Below are 17,489 nucleotides of genomic sequence, written 5' to 3' on the forward strand. Positions count from 1 at the left end.
AAAGGTTTAGGACGGTAGTCAAAATAGGCCAACACAACGTACACAAAAGTTGCGTGTGTGATTTTGGTATGTCTATGCTTGGTGCAGCTTCACCTAGAGCCCGGAAACTACCTGCATCTGCACTAAGATGTGGTCTGGCCAGGTGGAGATGCAGACATAATATTTGGTTTTATTCGACTCTGTGCCAACCGGTTTTGGCTGACACACCCTCTACTGCACCCCCACGCCAACTTAGGTGCAAGTGATGTCATGGTGAGCCCGGAAATTGGCAAACGTGCCCAGACAAGAGAAAAACCACCTTGCCTCCAAAGAAATTGTCACTATGTGTGTGTTAGCGCTGCCATTGGCCTTGCGCCATCCAGAAACTAAAGCCCAAAGACTACTATTACTACTACCACTACTACTACTTTTGGCTGCTCCCATTAGGGGTCACCACAGCGGATCATCCGTTTCCATTTCTTCCTGTCCTCTGCATCTTCCTCTGTCACACCAGCCACCTGCATATCTTCCCTCACCACATCCATAAACCTCCTCTTTGGCCTTCCTCTTCTCCTCTTCCCTGCCAGCTCCGTATTCAGCATCCTTCTCCCAATATACCCAGCATCTCTCCTCCACACATGTCCAAGCCAAACTAGAGCCCAAAGACTGTTATTAATACAATTAAAATAGAAAATTAATGGATAAAACACACCTTGAGGGTTTGGACAGCAGTTAAAACATGCTCCGGGGACCAGGATCAATTTCAAGGGCCATGCCAGTGGTCGGCAACGTGGAATTCCCCATTTTCTACGTGAGACAGTGGATTTAGAGGATGGGCCAACAAAGGTCTTAGCACAATAAATCAGTTATTCAACAGAACAGACTCAAACCATTTCCCCAACTTCAAGAACAATTTACGCTTCCATCAAATGACTTATATATAGGTACTTCCAAATACGACACTATACCACAAGTTACAAAGAAGGGGATGGCCAGTGAAACACCCAAATGAAATAGAAGACTACTTTATCTATCAGTAGTGCAGAAAAATACTTTCCAGCTAAAAAGCATGTCTCATCTATCTATCTATCTATCTATCTATCTATCTATCTATCTATCTATCTATCTATCTATCTATCTATCTATCTATCTATCTATCTATCTATATATAAAGACTTATAATTACCATCTCACAAATTACCTGGAACATAAAGGAAAAGTAGGAATTGTAATTAAATATTATCATCTAGATAATATATGGGAAGACCTGTGTGCAAGCTATCATAAAGGACTAAATAGTCAGTTATGGAAAGAATTTGACAGGAAATCATAAATCAGGTATTTTAATGCATCTCTCATCATTTTTTCATACATGAAAGAACCTCCTCTGGCGTTATGTCACAGAAAATGGGGAAAAATAGAGTACCACACACATATCTTTTGGGATTGCCCAACAATTCAAGGGTTGTGGAAAAGGGTTAAAGAAGAAACTGACAACATTTTAGAAGTGGAAGTCCCCCTGAGCCACTGTTGGTTTTGTTAGAAGCTGTGCCTAAAGAGATGTACGGCACAGATTAGAAGTATATACTGCGGATACTTTTATTGATTGCCAAGAAGATGATAACTGTGAACTGGAAGGATGCAGAACCAACCATAACTCAGCGGGTGCAGAGACTGAGACGGCTTTGCATAATGGCTCAAATGACTGCAAGTCTGCAACTGAAAACTGACACGTTTGTACGAAGGTGGACTTGTGTTACATTATACCAAGGTGTTTATCGAAGTGAGGTGGGTTGTTGTAACGGAATTGCTATCATAATGGAATACCACCGTAATTATCATTGTTATTTGACCCTGCTCTGCTGAAAATGCCCCCCACCCTTTTGTAAATGTCTTTTTCTTTTACTTATTTTTAAGGTATGAGGTCTTCTGTCAGGGAATTTGTTGTTCTGTAAAATAATGAAAAAAAATTAAATAAAAAGTTTCAAGAAAGGGCGGCACGGTGGCGCAGTGGTTAGCGCGGTCGCCTCACAGTAAGAAGGTCCGGGGTTCGAGCCCCGGGGTAGTACAACCTTGGGGGTTGACCCGGGTCGTCTTCTGTGTGGAGTTTGCATGTTCTCCCCGTGTCTGCGTGGGTTTCCTCCGGGGGCTCCGGTTTCCTCCCACAGTCCAAAGACATGTAGGTCAGGTGAATCGGCCGTACTAAATAGTCCCTAGGTGAATGTGTGTGTGTGTGTGTGTGTGTGTGTGTGTGTGTGTGTGTGTGTGTGTGTGTGTGTGTGTGTGTGTGTGTGTGTGTGTGTCTGTCGTCCCTGTGTGATAGTCTGGTGGCCTGTCCAGGGTGTCTCCCCGCCTGCCTCCCAATGACTGCGGGGATAGGCTCCAGCATCCCCGCGACCCTGAGAGCAGGATAAGCGGTTCAGAAAATGGATGGATGGATGGAAGTTTCAAGAAAAAAAAAATCGACATCTCTAACTCAACCTGACCAATAAGAGGCCTTGACATTTGATAAGTAATTTAGAGATGGATGAAGGAAATAATATGATGACCATGCTGCTGTGTACAGCCTGCCATAACCACATTCCTCTATTGTGCTGTACAGTCTTCATTCTCCTGTGCCAGTTGCCCGACTGATGGGATTCTTTGCTCTAAGATCAAAAACATATGACCTTTCATTTTTGCCCGGGCTTGGACTGTCCTCACAGTTTGTTTGTTTTTTAAAAATTAGATCTAAAGCACCCTGGGGTCTACTGCCAAAAAGCAGCTCAAAGAAGAAAAAAAATCCTGTGGAAGCCAGAGGAACCCCCCCGCTATGCAAACAGTAGAGGACCGAGCCATTTATCCCAACATTGATTTTTGTGAACAAACGTACAGATCAATAACATAAGTGTTTTGTTAAAACTCTCCACCAGACTATCACTCTGTGGCTGCTGAAAAGTCTCGGGAAGCCACCCTGACTAACTAGCTCCCTGCAGATGTGTTGCTGATGCGGCACATTCACCCCAGGCCCTCCACCTTCAGCTGACACACCAACTGCACCCGACTGTAACTGGAAGGAATTTCCACCCGGGAAGTCATTTTAATAGTCAATGACAAGGAACACCCGCATGAAGGAGAGGTGAATTGAAGTGGCTGTAGACAATTTTTCAACCCCCCCCCCCCACCACACACACACCTTTTCCAAGTGTTTTCATTGTTTGCACCGCTGTCGCAAAGACAGCCAGAACGCTTTCCATTTATTAACAGCCTGGCTGTCCAAGGCAAGAAACAACCATATGAATCCCAATTGGGACTATAAACCCGGATCTCAGTGCTATGATAAAGGCGGAGTAAAACATCCGGTAGTATTAATAGGTAGGCAGGTTGTGTTACTTACTGATCAAGTAGAAGGAATGCCAACTGAATGTCGGTTTGGAACCCTCTCGTGTTGTATCGAACTCTGTTTCACCACTGAGATCTGTCCCCCCCTTGCCAGAGTTTGATACAACACTGCTTGATTAACCTTAACCTAACCTCGGCCTTAACCTAACCTCAACCTTAACCTCAACCTTGACCTAACCTCAACCTTAACCTAACCTCAACCTTAACCTAACCTCAAACTTGACCTAACTTCAACCTTAACCTAACCTCAACCTTGACCTAACCTCAACCTTAACCTAAACTCAACCTCAATCTTAACCTAACCTCAACCTTGACCTAACCTCAACCTTGACCTAACTTCAACCTCAACCTTAACCTAACCTCAACCTTGACCTAACCTCAACCTTAACCTAAACTCAACCTCAATCTTAACCTAACCTCAACCTTGACCTAACCTCAACCTTAACCTAAACTCAACCTTGACCTAACTTCAACCTTAACCTAACCTCAACCTTAACCTAACCTCAACCTTAACCTAACCTCAACCTAACCTTGACCTAACTTCAACCTTAACCTAACCTCAACCTTAACCTCAACCTCAACCTTGACCTAACTTCAACCTTAACTTAACCTCAACCTTGACCTAACTTCAATCCGCATTGCTCCTCCAGGAGGAACAGTGTGGATTCCATCCTGGCCGTGGAACGATGGACCAACTCTTTACCCTTGAGGGGGGCATGGGAGTTTGACCAGCCAGTCTACATGTGTTTTGTGGACTTGGAGAAGGCTTACGACCGTGAGACGGTGGATACTGTTCATCGCCTGGGAGCAAAGGGCAGCACTGCTACCTCTAAACACACCGAGGCCAGTTATAATCCGGTTCGGGAGGAGAACTGTGCGGGATGACGTCCGGAAGAGAGTGAGAGGTGCGGGAGTTTACAGCGAGATGCACATACGCGTCACAGAAGATTTCTCCAGAGAAGACCGGGAGGCTCGTACCAAACTGTGGCCAGGTTCAGGATGCTAGGAGAAAAGGGAAAGAGAGCCTTCCTGAAGGAAGGTTATGCACTGAATGTTTTTCGGGTTCCTTTGTGCTAAACAGGTATGCTGATATTGCTAGATTGTTCACTGTGTTCAAATGGAATTCAAGGTAATTGCACTAAACATGTCTGATAAGGACTAAATCCCTCATTCCTGCACATCGTTAAATCTTTTGTGCATTTCTTAAAGGTTAAATTAGTTAAATGTTTTCTTTTATATTGTTAAATACTAGGGGGTTGAAAAATAATGTGAAGCGTAAGGCAACTTTTCTCTTTTGTAAGGAGCAAAGGACAAATTGTGTGTTCTTGCAAGAAAGTCATTCAGTTGAAACAGCCACAAAATTATGGAAACAGCAATGGGGAGACTTTCCAGTCGGCTGGCATAACAATCTTGTTAAACAGGTTCCCTGGAAGCGTAATTAACTACAGAAGTGATATTGAAGGTCACTGGCTAATGCTGGTGTTGGAAGTCGACGAGGTAAACTATATTTTGTTATGTGTATATGGGTACAACAGAAAAACCCGGAGCAAAAATGTGTCCGCATCCCTGAGTGAGTTGTTAGAGGAATGGAAAGTGTCTTACACAACTGGTAAAATCATAATGGGAGGAGGCTTTAATGTGGGTCCTGGTCTCTGGTTTGACCATCTTCCATCAAGCGGACAGTGCCATAATTATGATGAAATCATAGTTGAATTGGTCACAAAAGCAAATTTGACTGATTATTGGAGAATAAAAAACCCCACTACTACTAAATATACTGGTTTAATGCATCTAATAATGGGCAGTGTTCAAGGATAGCTTAATGGTTGATGCCAATGAGGTCTCTAAGTGTGAAATCTCTACTTCACCTCTGATCAGTGTGTAATCTCGTTGTCCTTTTTGTTGTGTAGGAATGAGTCTAACCTTAGCTCTATCTGGAATGTAAATAATAACCTTTTGGAAAACGTAGATTTTTGCACGGAAGCCAAACAACTGGTTAAAGAAATTGCTGAACTGGAAATGTCCTCCTTGAGTAAATGGGAGTGAGATCTTACTATGTTTGGTAGAGTCAATCTTATTTAAAGCAGAAGGCATCTCCAAATTAATTTATCCATGTCACTCCCTATATGTTTCTTCCAATAATAAATTATTGTTCAATAATTTATTTTAACAATAATTTATTTTTTACATGGATAACTTAAACTCATCTATTTCTGATATGATTAATATCATTATTATTATGGGTAAATATCATATTCATTGTAGTAAATGGAGAAACAGTAAGCCCCCTTTTGTTTGGTTTATAAATGAGTTCAAATTATTTTTCTCATCTCTTATAAGAATGTATTGTAACGAAATAGCAAGAAAAATTAATGGGGATATATCTCGTTTATTGTTGTTTTGATTTATGTCCCCATGGTTTAAGCCTTTTACTTCTTCTCTACCCAGTGATTTAGAAATTATTTGTATTTATATACTTATATATGGGCCATTTTGTTTTATTCTTTATCTATGTATTCTGTCTACATTTGTTTTGATTATGGAAATATTGTCTGTTTTTTGAATGTGTCAAAAAAAAGAAGCTAGCTGACAAGAAAAAAAGCGCTATCCGCTTCCTGCTTTGGTTGCGCGGTGGTTGACGCGTTTCCTTTGTGCTGTAAGTCCCGCCTTCATTTTCCCGCGAGATCGTACCCGGTGGCGGAAAGAATTGCCTCGTGATAGCGAGGCTCATACGGAAACAGCCCGAGTCATTATTCTGTAGCCATTACACTGCGCAATCCACATTTACTTCATAATGATAAGCTAAAGCAAGAAAAACTTGTCTACTGTGGCTTTAATTGATGTAATCAAAGAACACGAACAAGCCCCTCTCAACTGTCTGGAGTTGTTTGTTTCACTCCCACACTTTTCACAGTCCATGGCCGTCGTTTCTTGAGAGAAAACACAAACACACACACACACACACGCACACACACACACACACACACACACACACACAGAGGGGAGATGTTAGTTTTGCGTAATTGTTCCAAGTTGTCTAGATGAGCAACTTCTTGCTGCCTCACAACCAATGTTCCGACCGTATCTCTTCTGCTCCTGTCGTGCATCAATAAACACATTGCTTATTTTTTTTGGTTTCATTTTGAGAAATAACTTCGTCAGGAGAAGCAATTCAGTCGTAGCCCTTTAGAGCTGTCCCCATTGAGTGTGTCTCATTTTCCCCCTTTTCTTTCCTTTTCCAGGGGAAAACAGCACTTCTCTCATCCCCTCATTCGCGGCGGATTCCTCCAACTTTTCAGAGGTACAAAGGCACCTTCTCGGTGAGCTTGCTCTGCCACAGAATCATTATTATCGATTCCAATCGCCTATGACGTAATAAAGCACGACTCCGGGAAGTTGCAAACACAACACTTTGTTCTTTGAGTTCGGTGGGCGCAAGTAAGAAAGAAGTACAACTTGATCGTGGATTGTTGTTGTTGTTGTTGTTGTTGTTTTTCAAATTTAGATTTTGCTCAACACTTTTAGAAGAGCATCATCATGCATGCAGCAATATCTCAGATACTTTTGTGCAGAGGCTCATGTTATCCCCCCCCCCCCCCCCACACACACACACACATCCAGCACCTGCAGCAGTCACTAATACAGCTGGGACACACAATAGCTGTCAGCTTCCACCGAGCACCACCTCTGTAGTTCTGAACAGTCAGACTACCAGCTTAGTCTGCTACGCCAATTAAATCTCTACTTAATTGGACCACAGTGAACTACTTGGAAAAGTTCTAGCATAATAACTGGTGTGTGTGTGTGTGCGTGTGTGTGTGTGTGTGCGCGCGTGTGTGTGCGCGTGTATCTGTTTGCAGGTTTACACAGGGTGGTGATCATCTTGCTGCCCCTCAGCCTGGTGTTGCTGGTGTTTGGCTGGATCTTTGGTCTCGTCAGCTCTTTAGCCCGCAGTCCAAACTTGCTGGCTGGCTCAGCATCTTACTTTCTTTTCTGCAGTAAGTCCACCTGGAACATGAAGCCTTGGTCATTTAGAGCCACCGGCAATGCAACCATGACGCGAAGTTTATCAAGGTTCCTCCCAAAGGGATATGCGGGGGTGTATGTCTTGGTACTTCTCATTCAACTCGTCCTGCAGACGTGTGTTGTTATGTGCACAAGCAAGCTACGCAGAACATGCAGGGAAGAAGAAAAAAAATCCCGTCGTAACTATGACAACCCCGCACCAAAATGTGGGCAACCATTATAAGCATTTTCGTCCATTTATATTCCTCACCACATTAGTGGTCTGGCGATGAACCGCGTTTAACAAGGACACGGTGTCATGCATACGAAGCACCACAGTTATGGGGTCGAAGCAGGCTGAAGTAAGGACTCGGTGTAGACTTGGGCAGTTTGCCAGAGACCTGTAAAAAAAGGGAAGTCTCACGTTAAGCGCTCTTGACTTAGCGCATGCGGACTAGCACTGCAAGCACGCCTCCTCTTTCCGAGGCTAAAACAAGTTGACGTTTTGCTGACGCCGATGAGCTGCACCCGGCTCATCAGCGTCACTTCTGGTTTCAGCAACCAATGAGAATGAGGGAGGGGGCGGGGCCACAGCGGAAAGGGAAGCTACATCTGAATTGTCAAAGCAGAGAGGAAAAAAAAAACATAAACAAAATAAAATCAATGACAATTTTAACAGAAAACCTCTATTTATTTATTTTGGGGGACCCCCCCTTTTTTTTTCTCCCCAATTGTACTTCGCCAATTACCCCATTTCCCGAGCTGTCCCAGTTGTTGCTCCGCCCCCTCTGCCGATCCGGGGAGGGCTGCAGACTACCACATGCCTCCTCCGATACATGTGGAGTCGCCAGCCGCTTCTTTTCACCTGACAGTGAGGAGTTTCACCAGGGGGACGTAGCACGTGGGAGGATCACGCTATTCCCCCTCAGTCCCCCCGACCGACCAAAGGAGGCGCTAGTGCAGCGACCAGGACACATACCCACATCCGGCTTCCCACCCGCAGACACGGCCAACTGCGTCTGTAGGGACGCCCGGTAAGGCCGGAGGCAACGCGGGGATTCAAACCGGTGATCCCCGTGTTGGTAGGCAACGGAGTAGACCACTACGGTACCCGGACGCCCAAAACCCCTCTTAATTTATGCCAATTCATATGCGCGTTATCGCAGTTTGCATGAGCAGAGAGCAGGAGAAATCTTTATTTCCCTTTTATGAAAGGCATACATGTTTGCATAGCAGCACCAACCGAGTACCTCCCCTCTGAGCTCAGCACCGGATACTCTAACAGCGCTGTGGAAATGCTAACCCCCCCCCCCCCCCCATGCTAGGGACCTTTCTTTCAAAGAGCTCTTATTCGATATGTGTTCAGCGGCTAATGAGAGCATATTTCACTGAAGATTTGCAAGCAGGAAAAGTGGTATGAGTCATCCGGGGTTGAACCCTGAGCTGTTAATTTTTATGTTGCAGCTGAACATCCCCCCCCCTTTTTTTTGTTGTTGTTGGACAAACTGGTATAACTACTGTGGATTTTCACTGGGAGTGACGAAGAAGGACAGGATTAGGGACGAGTATATCAAAGGGACAGCTCAGGTTGAACGTTTTGGAGACAAAGCAAGAGAGGCAAGATGGAGATGGTTTGGACACGTGTGGAGGAGAGATGCTGGGTGTACTGGGAGAAGGATGCTGAATATGGAGCTGCCAGGGAAGAGGAGAAGAGGAAGGCCAAAGAGGAGGTTTATGGGTGTGGTGAGGGAGGACATGCAGGTGGCTGGTGTGGCAGAGGAAGATGCAGAGGACAGGAAGAGATGGAAACGGATGATCCGCTGTGGCGACCCCTAACGGGAGCAGCCGAAAGTAGTAGTAGTAGTAGTAGGAGTAGTAGGAGTAGTAGTAGTAGTAGGAGGAGGAGTAGGAGTAGTAGTAGGAGTAGTAGTAGTAGTAGTAATAGTAGTAGTAGCAGCAGTAGTAGTAGGAGTAGTAGTAGGAGTAGTTGTAGGAGTAGTAGGAGTAGTAGGAGTAGTAGTAGTAGTAGGAGTAGTAGTAAGAGTAGTAGTAGGAGTAGTAGTAGGAGTAGTAGTAGTAGTAGTTGTAGGAGTAGTAGGAGTAGTAGGAGTAGTAGTAGTAGTTGTAGGAGTAGTAGGAGTAGTAGGAGTAGTAGTAGTAGTAGTAGTAGGAGTAGTAGTTGTAGGAGTAGTAGGAGTAGTAGGAGTAGTAGTAGTAGTAGGAGTAGTAGTAAGAGTAGTTGTAGGAGTAGTAGGAGTAGTAGTAGTAGTAGGAGTAGTAGTAAGAGTAGTAGTAGGAGTAGTAGTAGGAGTAGTAGTAAGAGTAGTAGTAGGAGTAGTAGTAGTAGTAGTAGTAGGAGTAGTAGTAGTAGTAGTAGTTGTAGGAGTAGTAGGAGTAGTAGTAGTAGTAGTAAGAGTAGTAGTAGGAGTAGTAGTAGTAGTAGGAGTAGTAGTAAGAGTAGTAGTAGGAGTAGTAGTAGTAGTAGTAGGAGTAGTAGGAGTAGGAGTAGTAGTAGTAGTAGGTGTAGTAGTAGTAGTAGTAGTAGTAGTAGTGGTTGTAGGAGTAGTAGGAGTAGTAGGAGTAGTAGTAGTAGTAGTAGCAGGCAAAGCTCTACTAAGATATTAGTAGTAGTAGGCAAAGCTCTCAATTTACCAGCCAGTCTTCGTCCCAACCCTCACCTATAGCCATGAGCTTTGGGTAGTGACCAAAAGGGGGAGATCATGGATACAAGCGGCTGAAATGAGTATCCTCCGTGGGGCGTCTGGGCTCAGCCTTAGAGATAGGGTGAGGAGCCCAGACATCCGGAGGGAGCTCGGAGTAGAGCCGCTGCTCCTTCGCGTCGAAAGGAGCCAGTTGAGGCGCTTCAGGCATCTGATTAGGATGCCTCCTGGACGCCTTCCTTTGGAGGTTTTCCGGGTACGTCCAACTGGGGGGAGACCCCGGGGTAGACCCAGAACTCGCTGGAGGGACTACACGTCCCATCTTGACTGGGAACACCTTGGGATCCCCCAGGAGGAGCTGGAGGGCGTTGTTTGGGAGAGGGATGTATGGAGTCCCCTGCTTAGCTTGCTGCCACCGCGACCCGACCCCGGAGAGGCGGCTGATGATGAGATGAGATGAGAATATTGATTGTTTCAGCCTCGCTCCAGAGATGTGACTGTTTACAATCGCTGGCCATGTCCAGTTTAGATGCCAGTAGCTGAAATCCCTAACTTTATGGTAGCTACACGACCAATTCTCCAGAAGAGCCCAGGTACGAGGCAGAGTAAACCAAATGATTGGTGAAAAATCCAGCTCCGTTAACCACATCATGCTTGTGTTGATGTAGACCTTGGTCTGATTAAGTTAGCTTGATTAAGGTGTTTACATGGCAGTAGCAACAATCCAGTTATTGCCTTAATTTGATTAAAACTGAATTTTTAACTTGCATATAAACACGCTGAATGGCAACCGGAGGCTCGCGGCATGGGCAAACCGATGCACAATCTGGGCTGATTGTTCCACGGTGGAACATCGGCCCAAAGGGGCAAATCTGAATGGCTTCTTACACGAGGCCTTTTTTTTTAATAACATGAAAAAAGCTGCTGAAACCAAGATTTTACTGAAGTGCTGCGAAAGGATGAAAACAAGCAAAGAAAAGGAGAAAAAAAAACCCCGGCATGACAAATCTTGTTTTCCTTAACAGCCCTCCCCTCCGCCAAATGTTTTCTGCAATATTTTGGTTTTTCCTTTTCAAGCCTTGCTGAACTTAAGTTATCCTTGAGCCCTGCTATAATTTGTTTTCCCTTTGCCCCAACTACTCAACTATTCCTCTGCGATTGGTCCATGCAATGACTCAGGTCTTCAGACGAGTGAATGGTCTCTGACATTTGCTTGTGCGTAATTCAAGAGCGGTTGTCAAGCCGCATTGACAAGCCACCCATGCGGAGCAAACTCGCCTAAGAGCTGTTTCAAATGGCACCGTTGGTAAATCTAGGTCTGGATGGCACGTAATAGAGAGTTAGATGGGAGCTCATGTTTTGTTTCAGCATTTGCAAATGACATTAAACAAAAGGAATATTTGAAGATGGATGCACAATCAGACCATCCTCATTATGGTTGTGCACATGATAGTTGTCGGGCCTGCTGCTGAAAGGCACTGACTGGTTGCGGATCGTGATGAAGTTGCACAGAACTGCAGAGGAGCCGGCCTCTGATTAAAAACGCCACTCAGATTGTTCCTCGGACTCATCCGCCGCTGCTCGGCAGGCGGACTGACGGGGCCATCCTTCCTATGAAATGAAGTCACGGCCCTAATTAAATTTACCTGTAATTTTTTTTTTGTGGTTTTGTTGATGTTCAGCCAAGATCAAATGTGTAGCCTATTGTATTAGAGGTATCAAAGCCCATTGCAGATACAGTTATTAAAGAGAATTAACGCCTACAGGGATCTAAAAAAAAGGCTAAATAATAAATATATTCATATTTAGCCATCCTGCTACAGCAAGCGTGTGATGCATTCGGCTCATATGATTCTGGTCATCTGTCCTGTGATGCTGTGCAGCTGATGCATCACAACATGACCAACCTCGTAGCCTCCAAGTACAGAATGTTGTTCATAGATGCAAGCCATGACCAGATGTGAGACGTTCTCTGCTGCGTACAGCCTTGCTCGCCAGCTTGGACTGGTCTTTTTAACTGCTACCATACAGGGTGCACATCCTTGGCTCAAGTCTTGAACAAATTCAGTTAAAATGGGTCAGAGACTCAACGGGCGTTTCCAGGATTTGAGGACATTCGGGGCTTAGCCCGGACTTCTAGGGGGGTCGGGGGGAGGGGGATTCTCCACTGGAATTAAAAAAAAATTAATTTATAAACAAGCTCTATTTTGATGTTTTTTTATGCACTCTGGCACCTTATTTACATTCAGAGTACACATCTTAATCATTGAAAAATTGAAATCGTTGTTTACTCCTACTCTGGTAGGAATGTACCCTGTGATACACATTACAATGAAGTCCCCACAAAAGAGTTATATTTTTATATGTTTTTCAGGAAGTCAAAATATTGCAACTTCAATGTATATATTTTTTTACTTTTTTGACACAAATTGTCAAAATGGTGCATGGCATGATGAAATAAGCTAAAATGAAAACCTTTGCTATTTCAGTGTAACTTTAAAAGGTACACCATGACATTGACCTGTCTGGACTGATGTTTGAAATTGACCAAATTCATTCCAATGTACCGGCATGAGTAGCGTTAGCATTTTAGCTAATCAAAATTGCTTCTCAAAATTGACTCTCTCTGACACACAAACACACAAAGTAACACCAAATTGATGCTACCAGTTTCCACGCCTGATTCTGACTCAGCCGCTGCTGCTGCTGGCTCTTCAGGCTGGAGTTCGAAACAAAATATAGTTTCCCCAGCCCACAGCAGTGCAACACAAAGACAAAAACACATATTCAAACTACACAAAAACTACAAAAACTACAAAACTACAAAAAATATATATCTATATTCAACATATCAAAAGAAAAAATTCACTGTCCAAGAGAGCGAACGCCAGCCAGGATGACTGCTGGAACTGCTGGTCTGCATGGGCTAGCAGTTAGCTTAGCCTGCCCCGCTTCTGCGTCCTGTCAGACCACCCTCGGTGCTTCCTCTTCAGGCGCAGCTCCGGGCAGGGCCGTGGTCCTTGGGCCCACCGGACCCAGCAGACCAAGCTCCCTCAGCCGATCCAACGCCAGCTCCCCCAGCCAGACACCTTCGACACACCTCCCCCGCACTCCACACGACGACACCAAAAACACGGTCAACGCCAGGCGAGGCCGCTGCCAGACCGCCCTTTGTGTTATCAGAACTGGGCTAGCAGATAGCTTAGCCTGCCCCGCTTCTGCGTCCTGTCAGACCGCCCTCGGTGCATCCTCTTCGGGTGCAGCTCCGGGCAGGGCCGTGGTCCCTGGGCCCACAGGACGCAGCAGACAAAGCTTTCCCAGCCACCAAACGAAGAAAACTTAGACGCAGACGTGGACAAAGACACTGCATGGACGGTACTGGGTGAGGCCGCCGCAAACTTCAGTTCGTGTTGCCATTATCCCACACCGTCAATGGGTGAGGCCGCTGCAAACGTGAGTTAGTGCAACCGCCACCTTCTCGCACCGGAAGCGGGTGGGGGGCACAGACTCCTTTGACACTTATTCATTCACATTGTTTGTCTTTCTCATAGATATGGTCTTACTGCTTTTGTTTCACAGGAGCTCCGTTGTCCCTGTTTGCAGGAGCTAGTTGTGACGTGAACAACAACGTGAGCAGATGCAAATGAAAATGCCCTATGCAAAGTCATAATGTTGTTACATCCTGAAAATCGGTGATATTTCCCATAATGGAGTATCCCGTTTTAGCCAAAATGTCCTCGGTTTAAAGTGTAGGTAATGCAAGTTTAAGTGGACACAAACTGCTATGCCCCTTCTTTGCAGAGGCAGGGTGTTATTTTATGAGCAGGAAGCAGTCGGTCCGGTTGTCTTGTTGTGACGCATCCAGATGTGTGAATCCATCACAAGGTGCAAAGGATTAGATGTGCACTCCAAAGATGTGAGATCAAATCCCGTTAGGCCAAGGCCATTTCTTCTATTGCGCAAAAAAAAGCCAAGTTGCACAGACTTGGCTTTTTTTTTTGGCTCGTTTTCTCTTCCTGTCCCCCTTTTTCATCTTAGCGCATAGTTCCATAGGTTTCAGCCAACATGAGAATTTTTGCATTTGAAATGCTATATTCAGCATTACAGACAGCAGAGCCAAGGCAAGTGTTAAATTCAGCTGTGTTGGCAAGCACTTTACAAATCCCCTTCATGTCCCTCCACAGGTCAGTCGTCGTGTCCTCGTCTTATCTTGCCAGTGTGCCACATTGGAGCTTGTCACAGAGAATATGACCAAATGTGCCCTCCGCTCTTCGATATTAATCCTCTCTTAGTTGTACACAAAAGACCGCCTTGGGCGCTCTGCAAAAAAAAGAGTGATGAAGTTAATGTGAATATGCAGAGAGACGGAGATTGAACTGTTGCGTAAGATAATGAATTACATGAGGAATTACGCTGAAGGCTAGTGCGATATTAAAATCAGAAGGACTGCACTTGCCATGTATAAACACTTTTACTACCTTTTTATTATTATTTCTGTGGTGAGGAGAGATGGGTACGTTTAATAGAAAACATACCGGCTCTAGCCCCGGTGTAAGGAAACACTCCGGTCGAAATAAAGCACAGTGAAACTGTAATTACATAACGCATGTTGCATAAAAACAACTAAGGTCTGTTGCCTGCACGAATGTTGCTTGGCTGTGGGACGGCACAGCTGCAAAATGTGAAGCACACAGGCTTCACAGGCACACCCTGCAGCTTTTAAATTCGTTCGTGTCCAACTCGACGATGTCACCTACCCTCACCAAGCCAAATGTTATTACTCGGTTTAAAGGGACCTCCCGGTATAAAAAGACAAATTAGTCCCTGATCGTAATGCGTCAGAGACAACGTTGCAGGTCGAGGAGGTGTCTGGGGCTCTTAAGGTTTACAGGGATGATTTGTGACCCTAAAATTTTGAGCAATCTTCGTGTGCTTCTTTACGTGTGAGCGGTCAGCTGGGAGGGCTGCTTTTTAGCTTGTCTTTCGTTGCCCACCATTTTTTTTGTAAGCTAATTTCAACATTATTGCGCAACTCCTGTAAGTGTATCGCTCTTGCAGTATGTAGGCCTGCACAGACATTTATCGGACATGTGCCCTACCACACGTAGAACGGTTTTGAATGCCAGCCTGTTTCGAGTACTCGCTTTTGAGTCAGTATAGCAGATTAGGTGTAGGCAAGGCACGTTGGGGTTTCTCTTTTGTGACAAATGTACACGCATACACCCTAAATTACACCACTGCTATGTTGTTCGTTATATGGGCGGCACGGTGGCCCAGTGGTTAGCACTGCTGCCTCACAGCAAGAAGGTCCTGGGTTCGAACCCCAGGCCGTCTCAGGTCCTTTCTGTGTGGAGTCTGCATGTTCTCCCCGTGTCCGGTGGGTTTCCTCCGGGTGCTCCGGTTTCCTCCCACCATCACAAAGACATGCACCCATCCATCCATTATCCAAGCCACTTATCCCAATCAGGGTCGCAGGGATGCCGGAGCCTATCTCGGCAGTCATTGGGCGGCAGGCGGAGAGACACCCTGGACAGGCCGCCAGTGCATCGTGTTAGGGTTAATACTCCTGTCTGTGCCCCTGAGCAAGGCAATGGAAAGAAGAACTGGAGTTGGTCCCCGGGTGCTGCAGCTGCCCACTGCTCCTATATACAATAGGATGGGTTACATGCAGAGAACACACTCATTGTAAGAATGCAATGTCAAATAAAGTGGCTTTCATTCTTTGAGTAATTTCATCCATCCATCCATCCATTATCCGAAGCGCTTATCAGGGTCATGGGGTCACTCTCAGGGTCGTGGGGATGCTGGAGCCTATCCCAACAGTCATTGGGCGGCAGGCGGGGAGACACCCTGGACAGGCCGCCAGACCGTCCCACAGGGCCCACACACACATACACACACATTCATATCTAGGGACAATTTAGTATGGCCGATTCACCTGACCTACATGTCTTTGGACTGTGGGAGGAAACCCATGCAGACACAGGAAGGAGATGCAAACTCCACACAGAAAGGACATCCCGGGATGACCCCCAAGGTTGGACTACCCCAGGGCTCGAACCCAGGACCTTCTTGCTGTGAGGCGACTGCACTAACCACTGCGCCACCGTGCCTCCTTCATTCATTTCATTATAGGCTTAAATGCTACTGAAAAATGCTAGCAGCTAGCACATTGAGCTATATGGTATGTTGTGACCATGCCACCTTTAAAGTTGTCTGGTGTAAACTACATAGAGACAAGCTTGCTTTAGTCAGCTCAGAACTGCTTCTCTGTAATATCTTAGTCACTGGCATCTTTGACGTTTTCAATGACTTTGGTGTTTCACCCAATTAATGCTGGGATCGAGCTTTGAGCTTTCGGAGAGGAGGAGCATTCCTCCATTGTACTCATCTCTGAATACATCAGCTGCGAGAGGCAGGCGTGGAATCAGATCAAGTCCAGAATTTAGATAGCGATTTAAATTGCCTGTGGGGGAACATGAGTGAAAATAAGAAATCAATTTTCTTTTCTTTCTTTCTTTCCTTTTTTCTCTCTTGCTTGCTTGCTTGTTCTTTCACTGGATTTTCTCTTTCTTTACAGTCTGCCTCTATGCGCATGCATGCAAATGAGGCACGCTGGAGAGGAACCAAATGCACAAGTGTGGTGTTCAGTTCTGGGTAATTTATGAATGTTTAAGGCGGCATAATAAGGGCTCATTATGCAAAACATTGTTGGTTATTATGACACGAGAAGAGCCGTTCTGACAAGGAGACTTACAGTGGTCTCTAGTGTGTAAAGCATGAGTATCTAGTAGCTGATCTTCATTGACCAAGTGTGTTCATTAATAGCTCATAGCAGCTCAGGTCAAATCTGTTTATCTGTTAAATGTAGAAACTTTCAGTGTTACGTTTAAAAAAAAAAGGAGAAAAATTTGCCTTGTGACAGGGTCATATTTTGGAAGTGTAAAATATTGGGTTGTAACCTTCCTCAATCTGTGCATTAACAGGCCTGTTCACTCTCTCTGGGGTGAGCATCTACATCAATTATTCCCAGCATGCCATGGAGGAGTTCCAGCGGGTGGTGTCCCCAGAAGACCTGGCCTACGTGGATGTTTCATTTGGCTGGTCCTTGGCCATGGCCTGGCTCTCCTACAGCCTGGAGGTGGTCACCGGCCTGCTCTTGTTGCTAGCTGCCTGGATCATCCAGCAGAAGAGAAAACAGGACTCCGGGGTAACCATGGCTGTTGTTTAGACAGACATCCTTAGGGTCATGTTTTTTTTTTTGTAACCGGTCCTGACAAAAAAAAAACAACTTTGAAAATAAGCTAAATTTAGAATAGAAAGGGGAGTTTTGGGTGAAGCTTGTGCCAGTTAAAAAAAATAAGCGTTGAATTACTTCTGTTTGCAGTAGAGTGAGGTGGGTTAAGGCCAATAGACACACACACACACACACACACACACACACACACACACACACACACACAG

At 45.2% G+C, this 17,489-nt stretch overlaps 1 protein-coding gene across 1 annotated transcript in view; it reads left to right on the forward strand.

The window, feature by feature from the left end:
• Positions 1-17,256, forward strand: part of LOC130119850 (transmembrane protein 235) — a 41,512-nt gene extending 24,256 nt beyond the window's left edge. The window contains exons 2-4 of the mRNA XM_056288442.1: positions 6,603-6,680; positions 7,221-7,358; positions 17,012-17,256. Of these exons, the coding sequence (XP_056144417.1) occupies positions 6,603-6,680; positions 7,221-7,358; positions 17,012-17,256 (461 nt within the window). The remainder of the gene's footprint in view (positions 1-6,602; positions 6,681-7,220; positions 7,359-17,011) is intronic.
• The last annotated feature ends 233 nt before the right edge of the window (positions 17,257-17,489 follow it).

Source organism: Lampris incognitus, chromosome 10 (assembly GCF_029633865.1).
Source record: "Lampris incognitus isolate fLamInc1 chromosome 10, fLamInc1.hap2, whole genome shotgun sequence".
Lineage (NCBI taxonomy): Eukaryota > Metazoa > Chordata > Actinopteri > Lampriformes > Lampridae > Lampris > Lampris incognitus.